Source organism: Gymnoscopelus braueri (genome assembly GCF_963280865.1).
Source record: "Gymnoscopelus braueri genome assembly, chromosome: 11".
Lineage (NCBI taxonomy): Eukaryota > Metazoa > Chordata > Actinopteri > Myctophiformes > Myctophidae > Gymnoscopelus > Gymnoscopelus braueri.
This window is the reverse complement of record NC_137613.1, coordinates 21,913,900-21,941,772: the sequence shown is the minus strand read 5'-3', so window position 1 is coordinate 21,941,772 and position 27,873 is coordinate 21,913,900. Positions and strand designations below refer to the sequence as shown.

The 27,873-nt window shown below is 40.6% G+C and overlaps 3 protein-coding genes across 3 annotated transcripts; all 3 read right to left on the bottom strand.

Moving 5' to 3' along the window:
• Positions 1–811: 811 nt before the first annotated feature.
• Positions 812–3,797, bottom strand: LOC308095518 (trypsin-2-like; the record flags this gene model as incomplete). Its single annotated transcript, XM_080442575.1, has 6 exons — positions 812–859; positions 1,204–1,305; positions 2,007–2,143; positions 2,579–2,835; positions 3,288–3,438; positions 3,758–3,797. The coding sequence occupies 6 exons, from the start codon at positions 3,795–3,797 to the stop codon at positions 812–814; spliced, it is 735 nt and encodes a 244-aa protein (XP_080298701.1).
• Positions 3,798–6,868: 3,071 nt separating this feature from the next.
• Positions 6,869–10,312, bottom strand: LOC308095517 (trypsin-2-like; the record flags this gene model as incomplete). The annotated part of the gene is made up of 6 exons (XM_080442574.1): positions 6,869–6,916; positions 7,506–7,607; positions 8,788–8,924; positions 9,470–9,684; positions 9,870–10,023; positions 10,273–10,312. The coding sequence occupies 6 exons, from the start codon at positions 10,310–10,312 to the stop codon at positions 6,869–6,871; spliced, it is 696 nt and encodes a 231-aa protein (XP_080298700.1).
• Positions 10,313–11,540: 1,228 nt separating this feature from the next.
• lipea (lipase, hormone-sensitive a) lies at positions 11,541–23,820 on the bottom strand. Its single transcript, XM_080443080.1, is given in 13 exon segments — positions 11,541–12,713; positions 14,148–14,554; positions 16,195–16,422; positions 16,729–16,873; positions 17,334–17,480; positions 18,105–18,290; positions 19,392–19,537; positions 20,379–20,469; positions 21,110–21,391; positions 21,393–21,395; positions 21,617–21,717; positions 21,720–21,865; positions 23,696–23,820. Coding segments are annotated over 13 exon segments (2,184 nt in total). The 5' UTR covers positions 23,776–23,820; the 3' UTR covers positions 11,541–12,491.
• Between the last annotated feature and the right edge of the window lie 4,053 nt (positions 23,821–27,873).

The following is a 27,873-nucleotide window of genomic DNA, read 5'->3' as shown; positions in this document are numbered from 1 at the left end:
CCCCCACGCCGTAACAGGAAAGGTGGGCACCAAAACATTCTGGCCACTTAGGGGAAACTGGGCACCTTGGAAGAGTGGGCACTGGGCACTAGGGAAATGTGGGCACCTGGAAGAGTGGGCACTTTTGGGTGGAGAAGAGTGGGCACTAGGTAAATCTGGGCACCAGGAAGACTGGGCACCTTGCTTACTGTAAATCGCCCTGGATTAAGAGCGTCTGCTAGACCAAGCAAATGCAAATGAACCACCATTATTGCTATGCTTGTTCCTTCCACACAAAACAATGGAAAGCACACCTTTAATGATGATAATGTGCTCATTCACTCAAGTACTAAACCCCAGTAAACTTGAGTAAGTATAGATACTCCTGGTCAAATATTACTCAACTAAAGTGTACTTGTGAGTGCATTGCTGTGCTAAAATTCTGCTTCCAGAAATGTTCAAAAGATATGATAACAGTGAAAATAACAGATCTACAATATTGTGAGATTGCACATCTGCTATTTTCACTATAATTAAATGCTTATTATGTTGTTCATTCATAATGTAGCTTACTTTTTCCCTTCCTAGAAATGTAGTGGAGTGAAAGTCACAAGTATCAAAAAATAGTAAAGTACAGACACTCAAAATATTGACTTAAGGAGGCTACTTTTGTTGTTTCACAAATAAATGGGAGTTAGTATCAGTGTAAGCTAGTTGCTCATACAATTTATTTGTTTGCTTGCCATTATCCAAAATTTAGGAGTAATACATTGTTGATAGAATGTAGATGAGTAGACAGCACAGGAGTAACAGGTTCCTTCCTACAATGACCTTAGTGAGAGGCCATGGTAGACTTGATCCAGTCAGTGAATTTGCAGACCTGTGAAAGATACACCAATGTTTCACTTCACTCATTTGTCTTGACATTAACAGTGGATAATGACCTTAAGTAAGGAGTTCCATTCAAGAATGAATTATCCAGACACCTTCTATTACAAAAATATTAGGATATAAATAGTTAAATCCATAATATATTGGAGGGAAATAGCATTTGTGGGTACCAAGCCTATTAAGACCATTAGAGACTAGATTATGTTTATCATAGCAAAAACATTACATAAATGACTTTACATGTTACATTATGTAACAACGTTACAAAACATATAATTAACCAATTAAGCCCTATTTTATACTTTATCTATTTGAAAAATCATGATAACAAACCTTGGCATAGACACCTGGTCGGTTTTCCTCCGCACAACCCCACCCCCAAGACACCACACCCTGGAGTTCACCATTGCACACCAGAGGACCACCAGAATCTCCCTAATGGGGAAATCAAACTGTTAAAACAGTACAAGTCATATCTACATACTGTACTCTCCTCCCTCTCTTCTCATTTCCTACTCTCCAATCACAGCTCTGCTGGTCATTACCGAACCAGCCACGCTTTTCTACACTCCAATCAGAGCTCACACTCTTGACAGAGCGGCTCCTTTAAATATGGCTTCTTCATTCGTTAGATCTCTGCTTCTCTCGCTGCTTGCGACACTTCTGCTGCTGCTTTAGCTGCCTCCTCCACCCCAGCCTCCACCTTTTGTTCTGGCATATAGGGTCAAATACCATTGTAATTTTATGTCTGCTGACTCAAGTCAGTCTGTCAATGTATTGCTTTGGCCCGCTCTTGTATACCTATGGGGGGTTTTGCTTGTCATTCCCTGATTTTGAAAACACATTATTACCATCCTCTCAAGATGGTGATGGGCCTGTCAACTCTGTTGACCCTGTCAACTGCCCCCGCAACTGAACAACAGCTACCTCCTCCTGCTTCCATCATTATGGCACGAATGGAAGTATTAATGAAAATGTGTACCTATTGTTTAGTTGCGGAGGCCTTTAACCTTTGGCCGGAAGGCAAGAGCCTATATTCTGGGTTCAGGGGATGAGAGCTCTCCAATCTAATAGACGCCGCTTTCTGTGTGCCTAAATGAAAAATGTTGGTGTAAATTATTTCCTTTTTCCTGTACCTGACAAGAATCCTTTCCTCCCTCCAGGAACCCAGCACAGAACATGGTGTCTGTGATTCTGTTTGGGTAGGAGTTCTCACAGTCCTGCTGGGACAGGATGGGCAGATTCAGACAGTTCAGGCATTTCAGACAGCCAACTAGAGGAGAAGAAGAGAGAGAGATGTTTTTTCCCCATATATTTGTCTCACATATTAGATGTTCTTTTCAGAACCATCTAGCCACTCTGCATAAAACATATATGAATTTTAAAATTGAGCTAAAAGATAAGTACTATTATGTAAATTTCATGTATTTTTTTATTTGTAACCACATGAACCCCAGTGTCCCTATTCTGGGTCGAACATTTGTCAAAAATAGCCAATCTACAAGCTCAACAACACGTGAGATCAGCTATTTTCGCTTTTCGGTGAAGAGATTTGGTGTATAGAGCCCTGAAGGACCCTGGTCAATGAAGTAATTAGCAGTTTTTGATATCGTTCATACAGTATGATTTAAACATTTCATGGTATATTAAGTATTTATTGTATTTAATAGCCCACTAATGATCTTATTGTTGATACTTAAGTACTTACAGGGGCTTTGGGTTGCTCCCCAGCCAGAGACCAGGCACTCAGTGCCAGCAGGGGCACAGCTGGTGGGCAGGGCCATAGGCTGGACATACTCATTGAGCTGCGCTGGCTCTGCAAGTTTGATCAGCATGATGTCGTTGTTGATGTTGTAGCGGTCATAGTCTGGGTGGCGGATGATTGCAGCTGTCGCAATGAACTGCTCAGGGCCATCCTTGTATTTAATGTGGTGCTCACCCAAACGCACTTCAATCGCTTCGTCCCTGAGAGAGAGAGAGAGAGAGAGAACAAAGGAAAGAACATTTTCAAATGAGCTTAAAGCAGCACTATGTGACTTTCCTCTTCTACCCCGGATTTGAACCCGGTTTCCTGTGCAAGTGCTGACATTTTTACCATTGAGATAATAGAGCCTGCCTGCTTGCTCGGGGGAAATGTTTAATCTTGACCATCAGGGCTAAATTCGTGTAATATCCTGTGTCTAGGTGAGACATGACCTTTGACATGATCTAAATGTCTCAATAGAAGAGCAGGGAGACAAAATACAACCACCCCAATTGTATAAGTTATATTGTATCAACATACTCTACCATACAGATTGGATCAAATTAAAATGTATTCATTAAAAAAAAAGTTACATGGTGAGGCTTTAAATTGAAAAATAGATTGGACACAGACCTTAAACTATGGATGCAGGCTTTATTCAATTCTAACTCACTTTAGACAATGTGCAGCAGTAACAACCCAGCGGTCACTGATCAGCGTTGCCCCACAGAAATGCCAGCCGTTGTTGAGAGACACCTGCCAAGGGACGGAGTGTTCCCTGCACTCGTACCCTCCAACAATCTTATCATCAAAACCAAGGGCCACTGCACATGACAGAGATAGAAATACAAGTTGTAGAGATCAACAAAGCAAGGTAATTAAAGTGTAATAAGTGATCATCAACAACTACATGTTCTACTATTTTCAATTGATACTGTTATATCAATCTGGGGTTGATATATACTTATACAGTATATATATATATATATATATATATATATATATATATATATATACACACACACACACACACACACACACACACACACACACGCACACACACACACACACACACACACACACACACACACACACACACTTCTGTATGTTTTGTCTAACAATACGTTTGATCTCACCACTCACCATTGGTAGCCACCAGTAAGAGAAAAACTAAGAGCATCATTTTGACACTGGGCCAGACGTCGACAGTGGGGTATCAGCAAGGCTATTGAGAACTTATATACTCGTCATTATCATGACATCATGAACATCTGACACTGAGGGAAAAGTACACAGACAACTAGTTTGTGCTGGCACTTTATGAAATGTCCAAATTGTCAAATCTGGGAACAAAGATAACTGAGACAGGTGCAAACAGTGCAGTGTAGAAATGACAGGTGGGAAATGCCATTTTGAATACTGTAAGTGAAAGTTGTAGATGGTCATTTAGCTATACGGTAACTTTTTTTAAATAAGGTCTGCTGTTCAAAAAGATACAGTGTTACGGTTGTTCTGTCAGTGACAACCGGCAAAGCAGACATAACAATTTTATATTACTCAAAGGATTTGACTGAGGAAAAACATAAAATCAATGACAGGATAACATTTTAACAAATAAGGCTTGACAGAAGAAGCAGCTAAAACAAGACATTGATTTAGCAGCCTGGAGAGTTTGGTAACTATTTACAGTTTTTGTTAATTTCTTTGCTTAAATGTAAAAATTGGTTATGTAACTAAAGTTCTATGAATTCTGGATTCTTGCCAGTGGCAGTGCATAATGGTGGCATCATTATGAACTGACTCTGGTGTCATGGAGAGTGAAATAGAACACCACCGCAATAGTCAAGCTGTGAAGAAATAAAATATTTTAAATGTCAAAATGTATCTGATCATGGAGATGTTCCTAAGATGATAAAAACATGTTTGAACAAGTTTGTTAATGTGGCTCTCACATTTTAGGCCGGGATCAAATAAAACACCAAGGTATCTGGCAATGGACTTAACATTGTTTGATAAAGGACCAAGTGATGACTAAACTTTAGAAGGCAATACCTGATGCTATGTTCATAAGACTTATGTCTAACTTTATGCTGTACCAGGTGGATATGCTTTGTATATGTATTATATCTAAACATATTTTGTTTGTTCTTTCTTTATTCTCCTAGGTCCCTGTCCCCTCTCTTCTTTTTCTTTCTCTTTCTGGAAATGGCAGACGATGGAGCTTGTCTATAAACGAATTTCACCCACTATTTTAGTAGTTAGGTCTACTGTGTGTCACAAGGGTCCAGCTGCACCCAGAGGTGGTCCTGTATGTTTTCTATGAGAGAAAGGCCAGATTAGCCTCTCAGACTTTTCCATAGACCTGAGAGTCCCTTTATGCTACTGTTTATTGCAATACGTCAATTCTACTTCCCCTTTCTTCAATATCAATCCACCATTGTAGGCCATTTTTACAGTGTCCCCAAACACATTTTTTTTGGTTCATTATAAACTTGCGGGATGAATTGGGAATATTTAGTACAAACTTTATAGTTAGTACTTCTGTTCTTGAATTTTAGATTGAATATTTAAAAACAAATATGTTGAGCTCCATTTGAAATTTGTCACATTTTGGTATAATACAGGCAATGTGAGACAAAGTTTTCATTATCCACAAAGCCATTTTATACAGTACAGATGCAGTCAAGGCACAGCCGTTCCAACAACTGAAATATCAGTTAATGCTATTGCAAAAAGGCTGGTTTGTGTGAGTTATCTGTCTCTTCTATGTCTCCCAGTACGTAGTTTCAGACAGATAGTAACTACACTAACATTTAAAAAGTATTTATATAACTACAAAACACCTTAATGTAATATTTTCTATTTTATTCAGTGGAATATATTAGCACTGTTCAAAGGTGATGTTTCTGCTGTGGGAAATTAGAACCATTTGGGGAAAAGTCTTTCACAATATATGTGTAGAAATTCTTTCTCTTATAATACATTCATTTATGTGTCATGCATATTCTTAAGCTGCATGGTTTGCTGCAGTTATTGCTTTAGAATTGCCCACTTCTAGTCTCAGCAATGCATGATTTCAACCTATGACAGTGTTGAGACAAGCACCTTAATAATGATAAAATTTGTGTCAAAGTGTAAATTTTGGGGGTAAAGGAATCCAATTAAATAAGTTTCCAGGCAAAAAAAACATTAAAATAATAGTTATCTCATTACCATGACAACAGGGGTGCCTTTCCATTTTGTCCCCTGTAAAGCAGCACTATGTAACTTTTTAAAAACTATATAGCCAATCATCCTTCCATAAAACTATAGACTCAGGGGGGTCCCTGCTAGGGGCTTGACTGTATTACTACAGTATGTATAGGGTAGACGATGAGTTTCATCCTGGCATTTGCCAAGGCACCAAGGCAGAACTGCTAGTCAAAGCGAAGACTGGCCAATCACAGCACGTCCTCGCCGGACATGCTTGCAGAGAGTCTTGGGTAATGAAGTCAAAGAAGTCGGCTGCCATGTTATTTGTGTCCAAAGCGGCCACTGATACCCCAAACTACATAGTGCTGCTTTAAAAAACTTTAATTTAGTTTTCCCTTTGGTAATGGAAGTACCTTAGTGCCATATAAAATAAATTATCCAAAGACACAAGTTAGATCACGATTCATATCTGAAATATATGCATTTTCAAAAATGTCTACCACCATTTACATTAGAACCCATGTATTTCCTTCTGTTAAAGCTATAATGATTAAATTGGTGTCAAAATGTACATTTCAGGGTAAAAAAAAATAGCAGATCTAAAAGCTCACAATGTGTGATGCATTGTGAGCCCGTAGAGCTGATATTTTCACTATATTTTAGGGCTTAGGTGGTTCCTGCATAATGTACTTTGTCCCTTCCTAGAAATGTAGTGGAGTCAAAATTGCAATATTTGCCTTTGAAATGTAGTGGAGTGAAAGTCATAATTATATTCCCCCAAAAAATACTCAAGTAGGCCTACATATACTCAAAACATTTATTTAAGTACAGTACTCAAGTAAATGTACTGTACTTAATGTTCACCACTGGTCTCGACTCGAGAGACTAATGTGGTGGCAACCAGAGGATCATTGTTTCACAAAGAAATGAGAGTCTGTATCAGTGTTGCTCATATAATTTATTGTTTGCCTGCCATTATCCAAAATGAGGAGTAATACATTGTTGATAGAATGTAGATGGAATGATTAGACAGGACAGGAGTAATGGGTTCCTAGAATGACCTTAGTTAGCGGCCATAGTAGAGCTGATCCAGTCAGTGAAGTTGCAGACCTGTGAAAGACACATTTTTCACTTCAGAAAGATAAGATATACTGTGTGTATATAAAGTATAGCTATGGACAGGAGACTCATTTGGCTTCACATTAATAGTGGGAAATGACCTTAATAAGAACTATAAGTAAGGAGTTTAATTCAAGAATGAATTATCCAGACACCTTCTATTACAAATTGATTGGGGTAAAAATAGCTAAATCCATACCTAATACTGTACATTGGAGGGAAATAACATTTGTGTGTGACACACTTGATAAGACCATTAGAGACTAGATTATGTTTGTCATAGCGAAAACCTGACATAACATTACATGTTACATTATGTAACATAACAAAATGTTTTACTTTTGGTAGTACTTTTACTTTTTGTAGTAAATCTTTACTACCAAGGACTTTTACTTGTGACAGAGTATTTCTACATTGTGGTATTGCTACATTTACTACTTCTTCCACCACTGGCGATATCCAATTATCAACTTTGGGTCCACTGTCCACTAACTGTAACTATGTCTTTCCCAAATATGAACACATCACGTTTTAGAACAGAAATCCTCTTTATACAGTAGCAGTAGGAGGAATAACAAACCTTGGCATAGACACCAGGTAGGCTTTCCTCATCACAGCCCCACCACCAAGACGCCACTCCCTGGAGTTCACCATTGCACACAAGAGGACCACCAGAATCCACCTAATGGGGAAGTCAAACTATTAAACAGTCCAAATCATATCTACAACAGAAATGTTGATCACAAATACTACCGTATAGCACTTAAAGGCCTCAATTTGTGATCTGAACATAAACAAAACATTTTATTGTCTCCACCAGGCCGGAGACTATGTTTTCGCCTCAGTCCGTCCGTCCGTCCTCAGTCTATGAACAGCTAATCTCTGGCACAGTTGGACCGATTGGTGTGAAACTTTGCACGCACACTACCAATAGGCCAAAGAAGAAACGCATCAGAGTCTATATGGCACCTTAACCACTAGCCCATCGGCGTCACCTAACTCCTACAACTTTTTTCCAACTCACACAAATCGGTACACATGATCTCTGACGTCATGTCATGTGATCAAGATGTATCAGTCAGATTTATTGTACTGTATACAGTACCATTCCAATTGTCTGACTGCCAGGGCCCGCAAAAATCGCGGGCCCTGGTTATAGGCAACCCGGGCTGGCAGAGACCTGCGCTCAGAGGAGCTACATTTTCTAGTCTTTATACATTTTTTTATCCTTATAGTGTGTATATTTCATTCATTTTAGTTTACTTAGCAATGTTGCTGCTATATACATATTCTATAACAGAGTCACTGCCCACACATTGGATTGTTCTTCTATTTTATTTGTAGGCTATTCTTATCACTTGTGCAATGTGTATTTTACTTATTTTACTTAGCATTGTTGTACCTACTCGCCTTTCCTTTAAACGTGCACGCTGTGAGTTACTTCAACACTTCAATTTCCTATGGGATAAATGAAGTGTCTGTCTGTCTGTCTGTCTGTCTGTCTGTCTGTCTGTCTGTCTGTCTGTCTGTCTGTCTGTCTGTCTGTCTGTCTGTCTGTCTGTCTGTCTGTCGATGAAATCAATAGGTTTACATTGGTCATGTTTGTAAACCTGACTTAAATTTGATTTACAAATCACTGTTTTAAAAATGTATATAACAATAAGTAATGTGGTCAAACAATATTCTGGATTGGAGCTTCAAGGAGAAATATAATGAACACTATATGAATGTGTCTGTCAGTCAGAGAGACAAGCCTATGTCTTTTTGTAGTAGTCTACTTGTCATCCATAGTAGAGTAGGTTGCGAGTTGAAGCTGTAAAATGTTGGTGTAAAAGTTGGTGTAGATTTCCTTTTTCCTGTACCTGACAGAAATCCTTTCCTCCCTCCAGGAACCCAGCACATAACATGGAGTCAGTGATTCTGTTGGGGTAGGAGTTCTTACAGTCCTGGTGGGACAGGGTGGGCAGATCCAGACAGTTCAGGTTTTCAAGACTGCCAACTAGAGGAGAAGAAGAGAGAGATGTTTTCTTCCCCGTTTGTCTCACATATTATTAGATTTTCCTTTCAGAACAATCTAGCTCCTCTGCATAATATGTATAGGACGTTTTTAATTGAGGATCTAGTTTCTAAAGGATAAGTACTATTGTGTTAATTTAATACATTTGTCATTTCTTAACCTTCCTGAACCCAGTGTCCCTATTCTGGGCCAAACATTTGGCAAAAATAGCCAATCTAAAAGCTCAAAAAGTGCCGCAACACATCGTGAGATCATCGTGAGATTAGCTATTTTCAGCAAAGAGATTTGGTGTAGAGGGAAAAAAGAAGGGGGTCAAGTATAGAGCTGAAGGACCCTGGTCAATGAAGTACAATGAAGTATAAGTATTTTTCCAGTTTTTATAGTGTTCATACAGTGTGATTTAAGCATTTCATTGGATTGTAATTATTTCATGTATTAAATAGCCCACTTATGACCTTATTTTGAATAGCACTTACCAGTACTGTTACTTTCGGTTGGTCCCCAGCCAGAGACCAGGCACTCAGTACCATCAGGGGCACAGCTGGTGGGCAGGGCCATAGGCTGGACAAACTCATTGAGCTGCGCTGGCTCTGCAAGTTTGACCAGCATGATGTCGTTGTTGATTTTGAAGCGGTCAAACTTTGGGTGGCGGATCTGAGCAGCTGACTTAATGAACTGCTCAGGGCCATCCTCCTTGTCAAGGTGGTGCTCACCCAAACGCACTTCAATCACCTCCTTGTACCTGATAGATATGGAACATGTGAGAGAGAGAGAGAGAGAGAGAGAGAGAGAGAGAGAGAGAAAGAAAGAAAGAAAGAAATAAATAAATGAATGAATATTTCAAATGAGCTGAAATAGAAAAATAGATTGGACACTTGCACAGACCTTAAACTATGTTGATGCAGGCTTTATTCAATTCTAACTCACTTGAGGCAATGTGCACCAGTAAGAACCCAGTTCTCACTGATCAGCGTTCCCGCACAGTAATGCCAGCCGTTGTAGCGGAGAGACACCTGCCAAGGGACGGAGTGTGCCTTGCACTCGTACCCTCCGATGATCTTACCATCAAAACCAAGGGCCACTGCACAAGTGACAGAGATAGAAATACAAGTTGTAGCGAGGGAATTAAAGTGTAATAAGTGATCATCAACAACTCACCAACACAATTCTCCATAATTTGTATTTGATACTACCATTTCAATCTAGGGATTGTTTAATCTTATACAATTATATATATATATATATATATATATATATATATATATATATATATATATATATATATATATATATATATATATGTTTTGTCTAACAATAAGTTTAGACTCACCATTGGTAGCCACCAGTAAGAGAAAAACGAAGAGCATCATTTTGACACTGGGCCAGACGTTGACAGTGGGGTATCAGCTGCAAGTCTGTTGAGAACTTATATACTCTGTCATTATCGTGACATCATGAACATTTGACACTGACACTGAGGGAAAAACAAACAGAAACCTAGTGACCCAGAGCTTCGTTTACATTGGTCATGTTTGTAAACCAGACCTAAATTTGTGCTGTGCTGGCACTTTATGAAAGTGTCAAAATTGTCAAATCTGGGAACAAAGATAACTAAGACAGGTGCAAACAGTGCAAAAATGACTACTGTATAGAAATGACAGGTGGGAATGCCAACTTGACTGAGGATAAAAATGTGAACAAATAAGGCTTGACATGTATAAAAGTACATTTTAAGAAGCAATTAAAACAAGACATTGATTCAGCTACAGCCAGCAGGTTCCTGTCTAGTACTCAGATACTCTGGCTGCGTACAGGCTTGTAAGGTTCATAACTCTAGACATGTAATTAGGAGTAATATATAGTGTTCTCCTTAGTTAGTTTGGCACCTATTAACTTGCTTAAATGTAAAAAATATGTTATGTAACTAAAGTTCTGGATTCCTGCCAGTGGCAGTGCTTAATGGTGGCATCATAATGAACTGACTCTGGTGTCATGGAGAATGAAATAGAACACCACCGCAATAGTCAAGCTGTGACTAAATTATTTAACTAACATTAATTAAGTTAAATAAAAGCACGCATGGTGATTTGTGATTTTAGAAGTCAAAATTGATTTGATCATGGAGATATTCCAAAGATTAAAACATGTTTGATAATGTGGCTCTCAAAGGCCAGGATCAAATAAACCACCAAGGTTTTGACACTCCAACACACTGGAGTCTGCAGTAGTGAATGCATTCTAGCATAATGCCATTTCTGTTCTGAATAAAAACGTAGTGTGTGTCACAAGGGTCTGGCAGTAACCAGAGGCGGTCCTGTACGTTTTCTATGAGTGAAAGGCCAGATTAGCCTTTCAGACTTTTCCATAGACTTGACAGTCCCTTTATACTGTTTATTGCAATTTGCAATACGTCAATTCCACTTCCTTTTTTCCTCAATATCAATCCACCATTGTAGGCCATATTTGTAGTGTGTACGGTGTCCCCAAACCCAATTTTATTTTTATTCATTACAAACGTGTGTGATGAAATGGCAATATTTAGTACAAACCTTATAGTGAGTACTACAAAAGATGAGCTCACAACAAAAATATATGGAATGTTGAAATTTTGTATTTAATACTTCAATTTAATTATTTCCACAAACATGTCAAGTTCAATTTACAGTTTGACAAGTCACTTTTGGTAATACAGGCAACGTGAGACAAAGTTTTCATTATCCACAAAGCCATACAGTACAGATGCAGTCAAGGCACAGCTGCTCCAACAACTCAAATATCATTTATTGCTATTGCAAAAAGGCTGGTTCTTGTGCGTCATATTTCTCTTCTGTCTCCCAGAACGTAGTTTCAGACAGATAGTAAATACAGTAACATTTTAAAAATGTTTAGCTACCTATAAAAACACCTTCATGTAATATTTTCTGTTTTATTCAGTGGCATATGTTAGCACTGTTAAAAGGTGATGTTTCTGCCGTGGGAAATTAGAACCATTTGGGTTCACCGTTCTCTCACAAATTCAGTATGTATTCAGTATTTCTTTCTTCTCTTGTACATTCTTTTCAGTCTTCATACCAGTAACCTGTAAACTGATTGTATGACATTCTGTATAGTAGTGTGTATATCTGTCTGTCTCTTATATGTCATCATGATTTGTGTGCATGGGGATCTCATCTTAAACAAGCTCAGTGCTTACTGAGTCTTCCAGTTTAGTAGACCTTGTATTGTGAATTTGTACTTCCATGTACTGTTATTCTCATGTCTTACTAAATAAAGTACATCAATCAATCAATGTGTAGAAATGATTTCCCTTATAATACATTCACTTATGTGCCAAAAGCTGCATGCTTTGCTGCAGTTATTGCTTTAAATTCTTCCCTGATTGTTAATATTTTCATTTAGAACATTTCATGTTGTTTTCATGGCTTTCTTTTATTCAAAACCAAATCCCTAAATTTCCAAGGCGACTCAGCGATCGGGACTCCCCTTAACCTCAAACACTATACCTAAACCTGATGAACTGGTCTTCAGATTAGTCCTTTCTATCTTTAGTTAATTGTGGACAAAACGGGGAGGGTCCCGTTTCTGAAAGACCTGTCTCATTCGCTCTACACAGATTTTTGAAGCCTCCTCTGTCTCCTTGGCAAGCCCTGATAGGCTGAGGAAGCCATGTGGGAGGTCCTCTAGCACTGTCAAGGTCACAGGCTGGCCCATATCGCGCAGCTTCTTGGCAAACATCACAGAGTCGTCCAGCAACGCATCGAGTGCCGAGGCCTGTGTTATCAGAGTGAGTAAATAGCATGTCATGAGAAAGTTAGCAGCCGGAAATACACACTTTACAGACACAGTAAAAATGACGCTACCTTGTTATGGGAGGTGGGGGGCATAAAGAGGCAGTGTCACAGACCTATTACTCCTAGATCAAGTGTTCCCAAACTTTTCAGGCCGCAACCCCCCAAAATAATCATATTTGAAATGGGGACCCCCCCGGTCCCCCCACCCTCACAAGTACTTGAAATTGTAGGCATTACATTTAGTTTGACTCGGTTCCATAAATATTGTTAAAATAGCCAAACTACAAGCTCACAACGCCTCGCAGCGCGAGGCGTTGTGAGAATGTTTGCCTCTTTCTTATGTAATATTTGACAATTTGGCCAATTTGGTATTAAAATGGTATCTGCAAGGTGTGTGCAGATACCCTGTATACACTTATATGTTGGTATGTTTACTGTTGAGTGAGAAAACAATGTTGCACATTAAGCTAATCATCTGGGGACCCCCCAAAATCATTTAAGGACCCCCGGTTTGGGAACCACTGCCTCACAGACAGAGGAAAAATGACGCTACCTTTTTATGGGGAGTGGGGGCATTATGACATATGTTATAGGTACTTAAATAATGCTCAGAGGGACTTACAATTAAAGAGGCAGTGTCACAGACCTATTACTCCTAGATAATGATCATTGGTATTATTGTTATATATCCTAGAGGACACACACATCAGCTTATAAAGAATTCCAGCTTGGGACCTCAGAACCGTCCACTTCTAGTCTCACCAAAGCACTGACTCTTGCTACCGCCTACCGGTTTGTCTCTTTTGCCAAATGAAAATAGTGAAAATACTTTTAAACACTTATTCTATTAATGAAAACGCTCCACAACAACAGTGCTGGTGTAACTAAGACATTAGCAGCTACAAATAGTATTTCCTGTTTTTGTTAAGGTGCATTCACATTGGTAGCAATACAATTCAATATTAATATTGATGTGATGGGAGGTCCTCATACTACATCAGAAGTCCAGTCTGTTTCTATTTGCCAAAAAAGAAAATGTAAATACACTCATTAAACAAATGAAAAACAGAAAAAGTACCAAGAATGTTTCACTGCCTCTTTAAGTGCAAAGGTAACATTGGCAACATTTCTTAAGCCTATTTTATACTGTGTGAGGAGGCTAAACCCTCATTGCTCATAGCTTTGAACTAGATACTATTGGAGTAACGAGCCATGGCTCACACATTATAATTTAGGTTTTAGACATCCAAAATAACAAATAATCAATGTTGAACAATGCTAGGCTCAGTCTCAATATTTCAGAGACAATGCAATTAACAAATAATCCCTTGTCCCTAGAGTGATCATGTATGACAGATAAATAAACATGATCTGCCATAGCAGTGATTTCCCTCAGACCCCTTCCCTCTCTCACCACTATGTGAATAGGTGGCAGGCCTCTTAGCAGGTTATCAGGAGCCAGCAGGGGTGACACGAATGGATTCTTGACAATGGGGCAGTTAACAGGATGAACAACAGCCAGACATTCAGAGCGAAGGGGCTCAAAGTTTTCTGGGTAATCCCAGTGGATTTCTGAGTTTGTTGAGGATGTGTGGGAGGATCCTGTGGACCTCCGGTGGGCGTCAATGTCTGGTGACCTCCTGGGCGTTGATGATGATGAGGATGATCCCACTCCCCCTGCAGTTCTCCTAGGGTCAATGAAGGACTGAATCCAGTTGGAGGCTCCCTGCGTGAGGTCATTGAGCAGCACGACTGTGTCTCTGCTCAGGGCACTCAGGGTGTTCACACATAACGTGGGCTGCACAGTCTGACAGCTAGTGCCTGGGAAAGGGAGATGATGTTGGGTGGGGATTTTTCATTTAGTATAGCACAACACAACTGTTAGGGAATTTGGGTTGGGGATATTGGTGCAACAGAGTGACACAAACCTTTTAACATGAACAGCATGAGTACTTGGATTTAAAAAATGTAAGGACACCTCATCTATTCCATTTCACATAATGATGGATCTTTAGTGTATTTGTTGACAATCAGCCTGTATTATGGTCTGGTCTGCACAAATTGAGTTAGTATTTTGTCTGCCAGCCCAGTGCCACACTGGCACCACACTGGTCTGCTATTAGATAATGCGATTAGAATTCTCTTTTGTTTATTCAGTGTCACTCTCCAAGAATGTGGCAAGTGGATGCTTGCCAAGAGCCAGGCTCAGAACACAGTCTTCAAATGTGTGCAATGGCAGTGACCAGCATGGGTTAACTTACCAACAAGCTAGACCCTTCACAATCATGAAAAACACAACACAATCATGAAAAACACACCACAATTTGTATTCACATGCCTCTGGAAGACATAATTACCTTACTACTTCTTCACATCTATTACCTGATACTGAACCATTAATTAAAAACATTAGTTCTTGTTCAAATGGAACTGAAGTACATGTTCTTTTCTAGATGGAGCGTCAAATAGCAATAATATGGGTGTTCTTCTATCTTTGAATATGGGCACAACAGTGATGCAATAGGTACAAAGCATAACAAACAAAAGTAAGCACAATATACTGTCCTTGTTACCACAAGAAAAGCATGGTACAGCAATTTCCCTTATATTTGATCAACTGTTTGATCTTTTGAATTTTCTCCCCAATTTAGTCATTATGCCATTCCCCCCCATCTGTGTATATTCCCTGTCACTGCCAAACCCTACTGTTGATCTAGGGAGGGTGCAGAGTCTGTAGACAACCACTTCTCCTCCGATATACATGGAGTCGCCACTAGCTTCTTTTAACCTGACAGTTAGGAGTTTCATCAAGAGGTTCTAACACGTGTGGAGGAACACACTAGGGCATTAACAGAATAATCGAATATTCGACTATCAAACCGACTATTCGACTATCAAACCACTATTCCATTATTCTATAAAAAAAATAAAATAAAAAAAAAGATTTTGTTTTTTTTAGTGACTTTTCTACAGCAGACACGCAGCTGTGAGCTCTGGTGTGACGTCAACTCGCATTCCTTGAGTCGAGTCATCAATGCCATTCAAAAATATATATATATATACTTATAGGTCGAATAATTCGAATGCTAAAAATCACTATTCGTGAATGCCCTAGAACATACTATGCCTCCCACTTCCGCTCCCTGCAGAACAGGCACCTTGACCAACTTGGAGGAGTCGCAAGTGCAGCAATAGAAAACACCCTCCCCTGCCAGCTTCCCACCCACAAACAGTCAATTGGGTTCATTAGAGCTCCCAGCCAAACTGGAGGCATCACAGAGGAATCGAACCAATCTCCACGGTGGTGTGCAGGAACTTGACCCCGATGTCAACCAGTCGTCCCACCATTTCCCCGTTTAATGACACACTATATATGTTATCATTAGTAGCAGTGGTTTGAATGTGCCTTTGACAAGATTGTTTGAAATTACCTGTTGTAAACACCATTTCTGTTCACATACCTGAGTAAGCATTGAGGCACTTTGCTAAAACACCTAGAGGCAACAGTGGGTCAATTAACGTCAACAGGCGGGAGGGCGAGGCATCAGTGGTGAGTAAGGTAGCAGGGTAGGCAGCCATGATGCCATCAGGGACTCGTACACCGCTGGCTATAGCCTTCATGGACACAGTGATGCAGAGGTTCCCCCCGGCACTGTCCCCTGCCAGACAGACTCGCTCTGCAGTGGAGCCTAGGGCACATACGTAGACAGTTCTCTCTGTGTTAACATGACGCCTGTTGGACAGCACTGCCAAGCACATGATCAGGGACAAACTAACAAATGACTAGGAACCAGTTTGCAAAAACAAACTTCTTCTTAGAAAACAAAAACTAGAAAAATCACAGATGGGATTTATAGAGCATTGGCCATTGATAATCATCCTGTACATCTCTGCAATTATGTTGACAGATTCACAGATGAAATATAAATATTCTCTACATGAGGCAGCCACAGCACCATTTTGCCTGGCTCCTTCACAATAGCAATATCACTGACCCAGGAGATGGCAGTTCTTGAGCGCCCAGCAGTAGGCGTACATGCATTCCTCCAGGGCTCTGGGGAATGGGGCCTCTGGTGACAGAGAGTAGTCCACGGACAGGATGGGGATACCCAGATCCTTAGACCAGGTTCTCAGGTAATTCTAAGACATGACAGGATGGATGAGGAATAGAATAAAACACATCAGGTGAGAAAGGAATCAAAGGAGCAATATATAAAGTTGATGTTGTGGCAGGCAGGCAGTGTGTGTGTGTGTGTGTGTGTGTGTGTGTGTGTGTGTGTGTGTGTGTGTGTGTGTGTGTGTGTGTGTGTGTGTGTGTGTGTGTGTGTGTGTGTGTGTGAGAGAGAGAATCTACTTGTGTAAAGGTCTATACACATGTATATAAAGTCCTTGTCCTTCATTGCTAGATATTTTGTTTTATTCCTTGATTCTGATGTACATCACTTGCCTCTCCAGACTGTGATGCACTTTGTCTCTTTTGAAATGTGCTACACAACGTAAATCCATTAGCATTGATGTAGTTACAGCTGTGGAAGATTAAATTACTGTGAACACCATTATCAATTTTCATGCATGTTTAATGGCATAATGCATAGCAGACCTCATGGGATTTTGAGGTCTGGGCCACAAATCCCCCTCCATGGAAGTGAACGAGCAGCCCGGGAGACCGAGGCAGTCTCCGGGGTCTCAGGGATATGGAGATAGGTGGAGGCTCGGTGCGTGAGAGTGCCAATATCTCCTCGCTGTCCTACAAGTAAAGAAATATATAACTGAAGAAGTAATAAAAAAAAATAAGAGAAAGATTTCATGTGTAAACATCTGGCGCTGGTGTTGGTCATAGTATTTAATGATTCAATATGTTTTTGGAGGTCTTTCACGGCTGCAGAAGACTGAGATAAAGAGTACAATAACAGTTCTAAAAACTAATCACACATTTCCTGCCCACTGTAAGAGTGTGTTCACACTGTCTGCCAGTTATGGAAAAAAAAGCGCTGTCTAAAGCGCTTTTTGCATTTTGTTTCCATAACAACATTGTTCACACAATTCAGAGAGAGTTTATTTGTATCAGGGATCTTGTACAGTATACATTAATCTCAAGCAAAGAGAAAAGATGCTTTGTACCAGATTTAGCTACTAGCTCATTTCCATTCGAAGTCCCTGGTCAGTGTCGAGAAACAAAAAAACACCAAAACAAATCATATCCACTACACAAGGACCAATAACCTATCATACCTACATCTATGCAGACATTAAAAGAATAGGACAGTGTGAACATGCCCTAATTGTTGTTCTACCTTGTTTTCATGTTCCTGACCACATCCCTGCACATATACAGTAGTAATCTGTAAAGGTTAAACTAATGGAGGCTCACCTGTCCTTCCCTGAGGTCGAAGGAGATCAGGCGCATGTGGACCGGTCCAGGGCCCGAGTGGGCAACAGGAGGAGATACAGTAGTGGACAGACTGGGGTCTGAGGCCAGGGGGAGACGTAGAGGCACAGGAGGCACCGTGATCGTCAAGTTCACCTGCACCGCGTTAGACGCTATTCTGTTGAAGCCCTGTGGGAAGACCAACCAGACAGAGAAAACGTGTGTGTATGTGTGTGTGTTAGAGATGCGCGGATCGCGGTTTTAGCCGCGGTTGCCGCAGTTAACCGCAGTTTGGGTGGATTCGGGTCAATCAAATATAATTATTAATTAATATCGGATAAACCGCGGGTGAAATATTGCGGTAAATAAATTAATGACATCTAATATATCTATCCATAAAATAGCTAAATCTCTGCGTGCTTGTGTCTGTGTGAGTGTGTAGAGCAGCCTCTGTGCGATGCGATCACAAAATGCATTGATTTAGCCTATGGAATGTCGGTGCGTCTTTTTTCTTTTTTTTAAACCGGTGCTGCGCTGAACATACAGAGTCTGTATGTTCAGCACAGCAGAGCAGTGGGCTCTGTATGTTGGATGCCGCATGTATGTTGGATGCCTGTATGTTGGATGCCGCACAGAGTCTGTATGTTCAGCGCAGCACCGGTTTAAAAAAAAGAAAAAAGACGCACCGACATTCCATAGGCTAAATCAATGCATTTTGTGATCGCATTGCACAACTAATACTAAAACTAACGGGGAATACCAGAAAATAATAATATTTTGACATACGGGAAAAACGGTTGGTGCGGATATTTAAATTGGATAATATAATTATTTCGGTTGGATAACGGCCGGATAATTAATTTGTACATGCGGATTCGGGTGACGTGAGAGGCCATCCGCGCATCTCTAGTGTGTGTGTTGGTGATTAACGGTGGGTGGTGGGCAGCGGTGTAGTGCAAAAGCATGAAGACATGTGAGGCCTGTCATTTGACAGTGATCAGAAATGGTTACAGGAATATGCCACCACACTGGATTAAATTAAAAAATCCAAAAAAGGCATAACGGTGACATTATTAGGTCTTCCTTCCTGATCATTAAAAGCATTTTTTTAATAGTGTATTCTGAATCTGAACCACCATGAATCTTTACTTCTTGTTGGTGTTGTCAGGAACATGATAATATTAAAATGTTTGAAGACCAATGTTGTCCAACAGACTTGTATTCTCAGTTTTCAACAAATCACAAGTCAAAAAAAAAGATGGGTTATCTATGACTCTTAGCCTTGCCTACCGATATTAGCCCAGATTCTGTGAGGTTCCAGAAGGTCTTCCAGAACTGCATGTCCAGATTCTGGGTAATGCGCTCAAACTCTAACCCCCTCTGCTCTGGGTCAAGGACATACTTCCCTGATGTGAGGAGTGAGAGAGCTGCCAAGCCTTGAACATAGCAGAACAAAACAGATCATAACACACTTTGACAGCAGAGCAGCTAAAGCACAGCAGAAAAGAAAACTCAATTAAGTATTCCAGACGCCTCTGAAAGAGGAGAACATCTAAGAGGTATGACAGAAACATAGAACAGATTTATAGAATTATAATTTACAATTTAGGGATTTAGCAGACATTTAGCATAGCATACAGACAGAATGGATATTTCTATTCATTAAGCAATTCTTACGCAAACAGAATAGGAGGCATCAATCGGTGGGGGTAGAGTTGGGCAATAGGGACATCTCAAATATTTTTGGCCAATATTGATGATAATATTGTATTGTGACCATAATATAAACTTTCTTTTTCATTTTTCAAACATTTTCACAAATAGCTAAAATAGCATATCTACAAAATATCTACACCCCCCACAGACACCAAGATTTGTCCATCCACCACAGGTTTCTCAGTTTGACCAAATTCCCACTCTGCAATGCACTTCTCCAGGTAATTGGCGACACAAAGGACAAGTTTGAAGTCAATCGGTCGGACGGTGCCCAAGTTAGGCCCGGGACAGGAACACACACAGGCCGCCAAAAGAATGACATACAGACATACATACATATTGTCCTGCCCTAGTAGGGGGCCTCCATGATGCATTTGTTTGATGTAAAGATATGTTGGTTATGGTATCCAAAGGAATAAGGGCCATAGATTCCCCCAGCAACGTAGGTGGGTTTTTGAACACAGAAGTAGGGCATTCATGACCTATACTTTGATATCCATCGAGAGGAACTACATCCTCCCACGGACACAAAAACATTATGTCTGGAAAGACTTACTGTACCTAGCCCAGAATGCTGTTTTCCATAAGACTCTCCATATGAGACCATGCTTATGACGACAGTCTGGAGAAATGGACGAAGAGTGGGAGTGAACTGTCAAGAGAAATGAAAAGATATTCATTTAAAAAAATCCAACATTAAAAATGATCAAAAACCAGGGGTAAGCAGAAAATATGACACAATTACAAAATGATTGAGAGTAATTATTAAGTTCTTTAGTTTACAAAACAGTCAACACTTTTATAGACTTGATCCTCTATATTTAGAATATAGAGTCTCTCTCTCTCTCTCTCTCTCTCTCTCTCTCTCTCTCTCTCTCTCTCTCTCTCTCTCTCTCTCTCTCTCTCTCTCTCTCTCCTCTCTCTCTCTCTCTCTCTCTCTCTCTCTCTCTCTCTCTCTCTCTCTCTCTCTCTCTCCTCTCTCTCATCTCTCTCTCTCTCTCATCTCTCTCTCTCTCTCTCTCTCTCTCTCTCTCTCTCTCCTCTCTCTCTCTCTCTCTCTCTCTCTCTCTCTCTCTCTCTCTCTCTCTCTCTCTCTCTATATATATAATCAATAGCATACATCCCACAATCTGCCTTTTAGATTGAGATATATTGTATGCAAAGATTTGGCCTGAGGGTGGCACTAGAGGCTACATCATGGGGTACCTCAAATGGTAAGGGCTCATCACCATGCTCAGCAAGTGCACTTAGGGAGTTTCCATAAGAAATTACATTATCTGGTGATTTCTCACCTGAAAGCCCAAACAGCGGCCATAGAAACAGGCCTTGTGCATTGAGGTGTACTCCTGTACAAAGCGCTGGCTCAGTGCTCCATCTTGCAGGGTGTACAGCTGGCCACGTTCATTGTCATTAAGCAAGCGCTGGGCGAGGTAGAGGAGGGCCCGCAGCTGGCACAGAGCTTTGCAGTAGGCTTCCATCTCGGCTGCGTTGTGCTCTGCCCTGAAGAAGGCGCCCTGATAGTTGGAAGTGATGTAACGGCCTTTGTGGATGATGTGCATGAGGCAAGACAGCAAAAACCTGTTGACAATAGAGAGAGAGAGAGACAGATAAAGGATTCAAAGTTTAAGTTGGTGTACAGTCAGCTGGGGCATTAAGGCCACTGTGGCCTCAGGGCATGCCATTTTTTTGAGGGGCACAAGGCCAAACTGAGGGGCAACGATGGCCATGGCCTTCGTGGACTCCCTGAAATTCCTGCCCTGACAGAGAGAGAACATTGTATCTATAGTGCATACTTATACCTTGACCAAAGTGCGGTAGCCATTCCCTGGTGTTTGTGCATCAAAGTCATAGTGGTGGTAGACTCTTGTGAACCCGGCGACCACTGGTTCCAGAGCGCGGCATGTTCCTGGATCTGTCTCATAGACGCCACCAGCCTCTTTGTAACATTGCTGTACAGCACGTCATCGGGCCCACAAAGGGCAGCGATGTTTTCGTCACACACAATGTCCAAAGTCTCGAACACAACCTTGAAATCCATAGCTGAGGAACTGGGGGAGAATGATAGACAGGGATAAACAACTCATTTACACATGCTGTCTCATCAGCCAGGCATGCAGTTACCTCACCATTAAGTAATAACGTAACGCTCTAAACGAACATTGCTTCACAAAATGTAATGGACACACAATCAGCTCAATCAGACAAGCCCCATGACATCACCTGCTACTTAGCCTTATTTTTCTGTGATATATTCCTTCTTATCTGTTAGTTCTGTTCAAAGGTTGAATTTCCTGTCTGGATAGTCAGGAAGCCTACTTTGAAACTAGGCTCTGAGGAGCATGTTTATGGACTGGTTGCATAGGTGGAACCTAATAGGTAGCCTATATTTTACATCAATGAAAATAAAGACGTGTGTACAATGAGGCAATGCTATAATATAACACAGTTCTTATTCATAAAGTGAACTCTGTAATCTACATATCAACTGCCTCACTGCCAAATTGCAGAGGATTCCCAAGACTGTACACAGTATTGACTTTCAGAAAACATATTGACTGCAATGTGATTGTGTTATATGTATCTTTAAACTGTTTAAAGTATGTACAACTACAGCTATACTATTTAAAAGAGGCTAAGAATCTCTGCTATGTCAACAACATGTATATCCACTGCAGGCGTATAGGGCTGCGTTTTAAATCAAGTTAGTCTAGTGCTGCAGAGGTCATCAAGTGTCAACAAAACTGGGTCACGCCGACCTGTGTTGCCTAGTCCAGTGGAGTGGTTCCCAAACTTTTTAGCTCAAGACCCAAAAGAGAAATTAGACGTTTGCCCGGGTACCCAAACTAGTGAAAATAGCAGTAGATTTATTTATGAAACCCTTTTGAAAAATCTTTTGTTTCTAATTCATGAAAAATGTTGCATTTTTTTTTCCTTTAGTTTATTTCTAGAAAAAAAACGTTTTCAAATAATAATAATTAAAAACAAACTGTAGGAAACAAAAAATTAAAGGGATATTCACTCGTGACCCATAAAAATGGATCCGCGCAACAACCCACAAATGGGTCCCGACCCGACCCAGTGTTTGGGAAACAGTGGTCTAGAGAGATGAAGAGTAGAGATGTGGCCATATACAGGAAACTGTCTCCAATAGCTAGGCTAATGTGGAAATTCCTCTACAATTAGGTAATATCCTCTTACATGAAGTAAAAACGAACCAAAAGATCTATATTTAAAAATAAATACACGACCAAAAGCATTTCCATTGAAACAAGTGAGATGATATGTTTTAGAGCAACAGTAAAACACACCAAAGCCAAATATGGTCAAACAACATTAAACTTGCGTAGCAACAGAAGGCGACGTTGTTACCTTATATTCGCGGAAGTCACGCTCTCCTCTCCTCTCATATTTTGGTATGAGCGGCATTTAGTGCGTTTTCAGTTATGTAATGTAACAGACATCAGATCTGATCTGATCTGTACAACCCCTTTAACAACCGACCCCAATTCACCCAAACAGCTGATACATGATGACGTTATAGCGACAACCAGGCGGCTCGCTGACTGCGATATCAGCTTTCATCTCCTCGCAGTGTTACAGGCATGCCATTGTATGTGTGGCAACACTTTCTTGACAGCATATTATCGTGCCTTCATAGTGAATTGTGTTGAATACAGAAATTAGTGTACTTTCGTTCGCATGACAACTTCACACAAGAACGAACACAGAGAGTATTCGAGCAATTAGGCATTCCGCGATCTGTCTTAACTGCTCTAGTCTACTCTCAGCAATGAATGGTGTATATTCGCCAGAAGCACTGAACATGATTAGCATGCTGCTGGTGGTGGATACAGATATAAGTTCGAAATTCGACTTACCATCGCCTACCATCCCATCCTCCCCTGGCCCTGCTGACAGTTTCGTTTCCGTAGCCCACAGGATCCTGGGTGTAATGCATGTCATGTGAGCCCAGAGCGCTGTGCTGCGCTGTAGGCTTTGGGCAAAAAAATATCAACAGGTAGTATTAGGCACTGGCAGGCAGCAACCTATATGAACGTGCTATGTTCTACTTGACAGCCCAGTGAGCCCACTCACTTCAATGTAATCTCACTCTGACTCAATGTAATCTCTCTCTCTAGTCAAAATATCGCCTGTGAAGTGAACTCCTGTCTACACCAATGCAATGTCAATGGATTGGACAGCAAAGATCTCCTCCTCAAGGCAACCGTTTGCAAAAGTGTAAGAGGGGGGAGACCGAGAGAGAGAGAAAGGTGAGAATAATATTGATCATCATGATCACAGATAAAAGTACAGAGGTTATTGCATTGTATAATGGCATCCAGAGAGTGTGTGTGTGTGTGTGAGAGAGAGAGAGAGAGAGAGAGAGAGAGAGAGAGAGAGAGAGAGAGAGAGAGAGAGAGAGCAAGGGAGGGGGGGACAGTACTTCATCTAGAAAATGTAAACTGAGTTGCTAAAAATGGGTGCCTGTGTGAGAGAGAGACATTTTAAGTTAATTGAACCTATACTATCTCTGTGTGTGAAGAGTGAAGAGAAGACTCTGTATTGCGCCACTACATATTTGAAACCCCAACTGTGTCATTTCCACAGGCCTGTGGCACACAGGCCTGTGGCACAGTGACACAGTTGGGGTTTCAAATATGTAGTGGTGCAATACAGAGTCTTCTCTTCACTCTTCACACACAGAGCTGTGTCCAGTTTCAAATGCTCAAGGAACTCTTTTAACAACTTGAAAAAGGACTGTCCATAGATGCGTTGCACTGGACCGCTCTGACAAGCCTCTCATTGTCGAAGTGTCACATATCTCAAAACGACATGTCGTTCCATGTTGGAATTTAGACCAGGGGTCTTCAACAGGGGGTCCGGGACCCCTAGGGGGTCCTCAGAGTTACTACCAGGGGGGCCGCCAAATCTTTTTGTGATAGGATTTTTATTTTTATTTTTTTACATTAAAGGGATATTTCACTTTCAAAAAAACATTTGGTCATTTTATCGTCTACTCAGGCCTTTGTGATTCCCCCAGACAGTTTTTAAGTTGCTCGATTCAGTATTTAGACATTTGATATTCATTTTATGAGACACGCCCCCTTCCTATACAAACCCATTGTAACTTCAAACTCCATTTTAACCATGTTAGATTCATCAAAAACACCCGTCCTTGGTTCTGGTGACTCACCCTGCCCCCCTAATACGCGAGGGGGCCGTGTTTTTTCAATTGCTTTTTTCATTTATTTTAACTCTTTCAGTGCCAAGAGTATTTTCATAAAGTACTCCCAAACTGCCAGGAATTTGCGTATTTTGTAATTTTGTAATTTTTCATTCAAATAAATGATCTGATTGGGGTTTTAAACCCATAATACAGTTCTACCAGTAGAGAGCAACAAATCGACACATTGATGATCTCGCTGGCTCACTCGCCCCCTCCCAAACAGGCTCACGTCATATCCGGTCAGAACCGGATGTTGACATTTTCGACAATCGTTGATCGCGCTAAATTACGATGCGATACACGACTACGATGACTGATCGTCACCCAGACCAAAGAGAGTAGACGTGGACCTCTCCGTTCGCTTTTTATACCGTGTGAAAAACCGTGACTTTCCCTATTCTGGCCGAAAATCACCGGAGAAAAACAACGTGACCCGGAAATGAATTTTTTTTTTTACATCCGGCTCCGGGTGAGTCTGATGTAGTCAGGAAGCGAAAGTGATCATGAAAAATAAACAGAATAACGCGACCACAGTCAAAAGTAAAAACTCGGGATTTCTCGTGCTGGCACTGAGGGTACTCGGGAAAAACTCGGGATATGTCGGGGCGTGGCACTGAGAGAGTATTTTAAATATTTTTTTTTTAAATTGAAAAAATAAAATACAATTAAATTTTTTTTTATAATAAATGAAAAAGATAATCGGAAAAACACGGCCCCCTCACGCATTAGGAGGGCAGGGTGAGTCACCAGAACCAAGGACGGGTGTTTTCGACGAATCTAACATGGTTAAAATGGAGTTTGAAGTTACAATGGGTTTGTATAGGAAGGGGGCGTGTCTGATAAAATAAATATCAAATGTATAAATACTGAATCGAGCAACTTAAAAATTGTCTGGGGGGCTCACAAAGGCCTGAGTAGATGATAAAATGACCAAAAGTTTTTTTGAAAGTGAAATATCCCTTTAACCACTTGAACCCTACCATCCCTATTCTGAGGAGAACTTTAGCCAATGTAGCTATGTGTAGTGGGGGGTCTATGCTTCATCTCTCTCTCAGCTAAGGGATCCTTGGGCTGAAAAACATTGAAGACCCCTGGTTTAGACAGTGGAGTGATGAGGGAACCTCTGTCGCTTGCTGTTTGACACATGCCCTTTTTTTGTTCTTCTCAATCACATTACTATGATGCTCTTTCTAGCACAGTACACATCATACATACTTTCCCAATAACAACGATCAGCTCCAAGAAATATCCATGGTCAATGCTATTGTCACCCAGGCTATGCAGTACACAGCCTCATTCTCCAACTGTCTGTAGCTTAGGCCCCTCTTCCCTATAAGTGATCTCTGATAAACCTGATGTCTGAACCTGATCAGGCATGTACTGTCAGCTCTCTACCCCCAAGCATTGTCGATGTCAGCTTTTGAGCAGTTGAAAAAAAAAGAAGCTTTGGCACAATTTCTGTGTGACATGCTTTTTCTCATGGTGTTCCATTCTCTGGTCTGGTGCACATGCTATATCTCCATTCATATTCAAGTCACGAAAATGCTGGAGTCAGTTGTCTTGCTGAAGGCCAGGCATACAAAACAAAACTAAGTGTGACGAACATTACATCTTGTGCCATCTCTACTAGTGAACACCACCTTACCCACAGGGTCTTTAGTATCTTGTTTGGGGTGATGATGTGAAAACGCCTGCAAGCGGTGTAAGGATTTTTGAGTGATATGCGTGAAACGTTCTACACACAATCTATGGACCATTGTAAGTTGAAGAGTAGTTTGTACATGAAAAAATGTAGCCTCCGTGAGCCAATTAATATTGTATAATAAAGAGACTATGATACCCAGAATCCCTCAGTACTCTGCTAAGCTGTTTTCAATGCTCATTTGATAGCTGCATACTGTAGGTTTCTTTCTTTCAATCACGGTTTGGGGGTAGCAGTAGTTCAGGAGGTAGCGTCACTGTCTGTAAGTCACACGTCTCTGGTTCGGAATATCAATATTATATTGATATCCATATCAAAATAAATTACAATATCCACAATCCCTCAGTACTCTGCTCAGCTGTTTAGAATGCTCATCTGTTAATTGCATGGGATACTTTCTATAGTTCAATCTATTGTTTCTATGGCTTATTGTGCATATTACCTATTGCATTCCTTGGCCCCCGTATTGCTGCTAGCAGCTATATTTATTATTCTTTTTTAAATTATTATTATTATTATTATTAGCACTGAATGTTACTTCAGGTGACCATACAGTCTTATTGCACAATAATCTTAGCAAGACAGGCAAGCTGATAACTTGGCGGGAAGCTTGTACTTTGTTGTACTGTAAATGTCTCACTGGTGAGCCTAACCGGTATGGGATGGGTATGACATTTTGCAATATGACCGATGGGGCTTTTCAATTGACACTGTCTATCGCTGACACAGCACTTTAGTAACCAGTAACCCTGGTTCTTACTGTATTTCTTTGCCCAGCACTTCCCTGTAGACATGATCATTATAGGGGGCACAGTCATTGGTTCCGTTTGTTCATCTATTACTGTGGCTTCGATGAATGCATTTCTCACCATGGGTCCATGGTAATGTTTTCAGTTGAGGAACGTCAGACAATTCTGTTAACCACTTAAACCCTACCTAATTCTTTCTTTCTTTCTTTTTTGTTGTTGTTGAAAGTTTTCAAAATAAATGTGAAAATAGCAGATCACAACGCGTCACATTGTACACATTGTGAGATTGTAGATGGGCTATTTTCAAAAAGATTTTGGAAGATGTTATATTATATATATTATAATAAGCCAAAATTAGGGACGCCAGGGTATACTGTA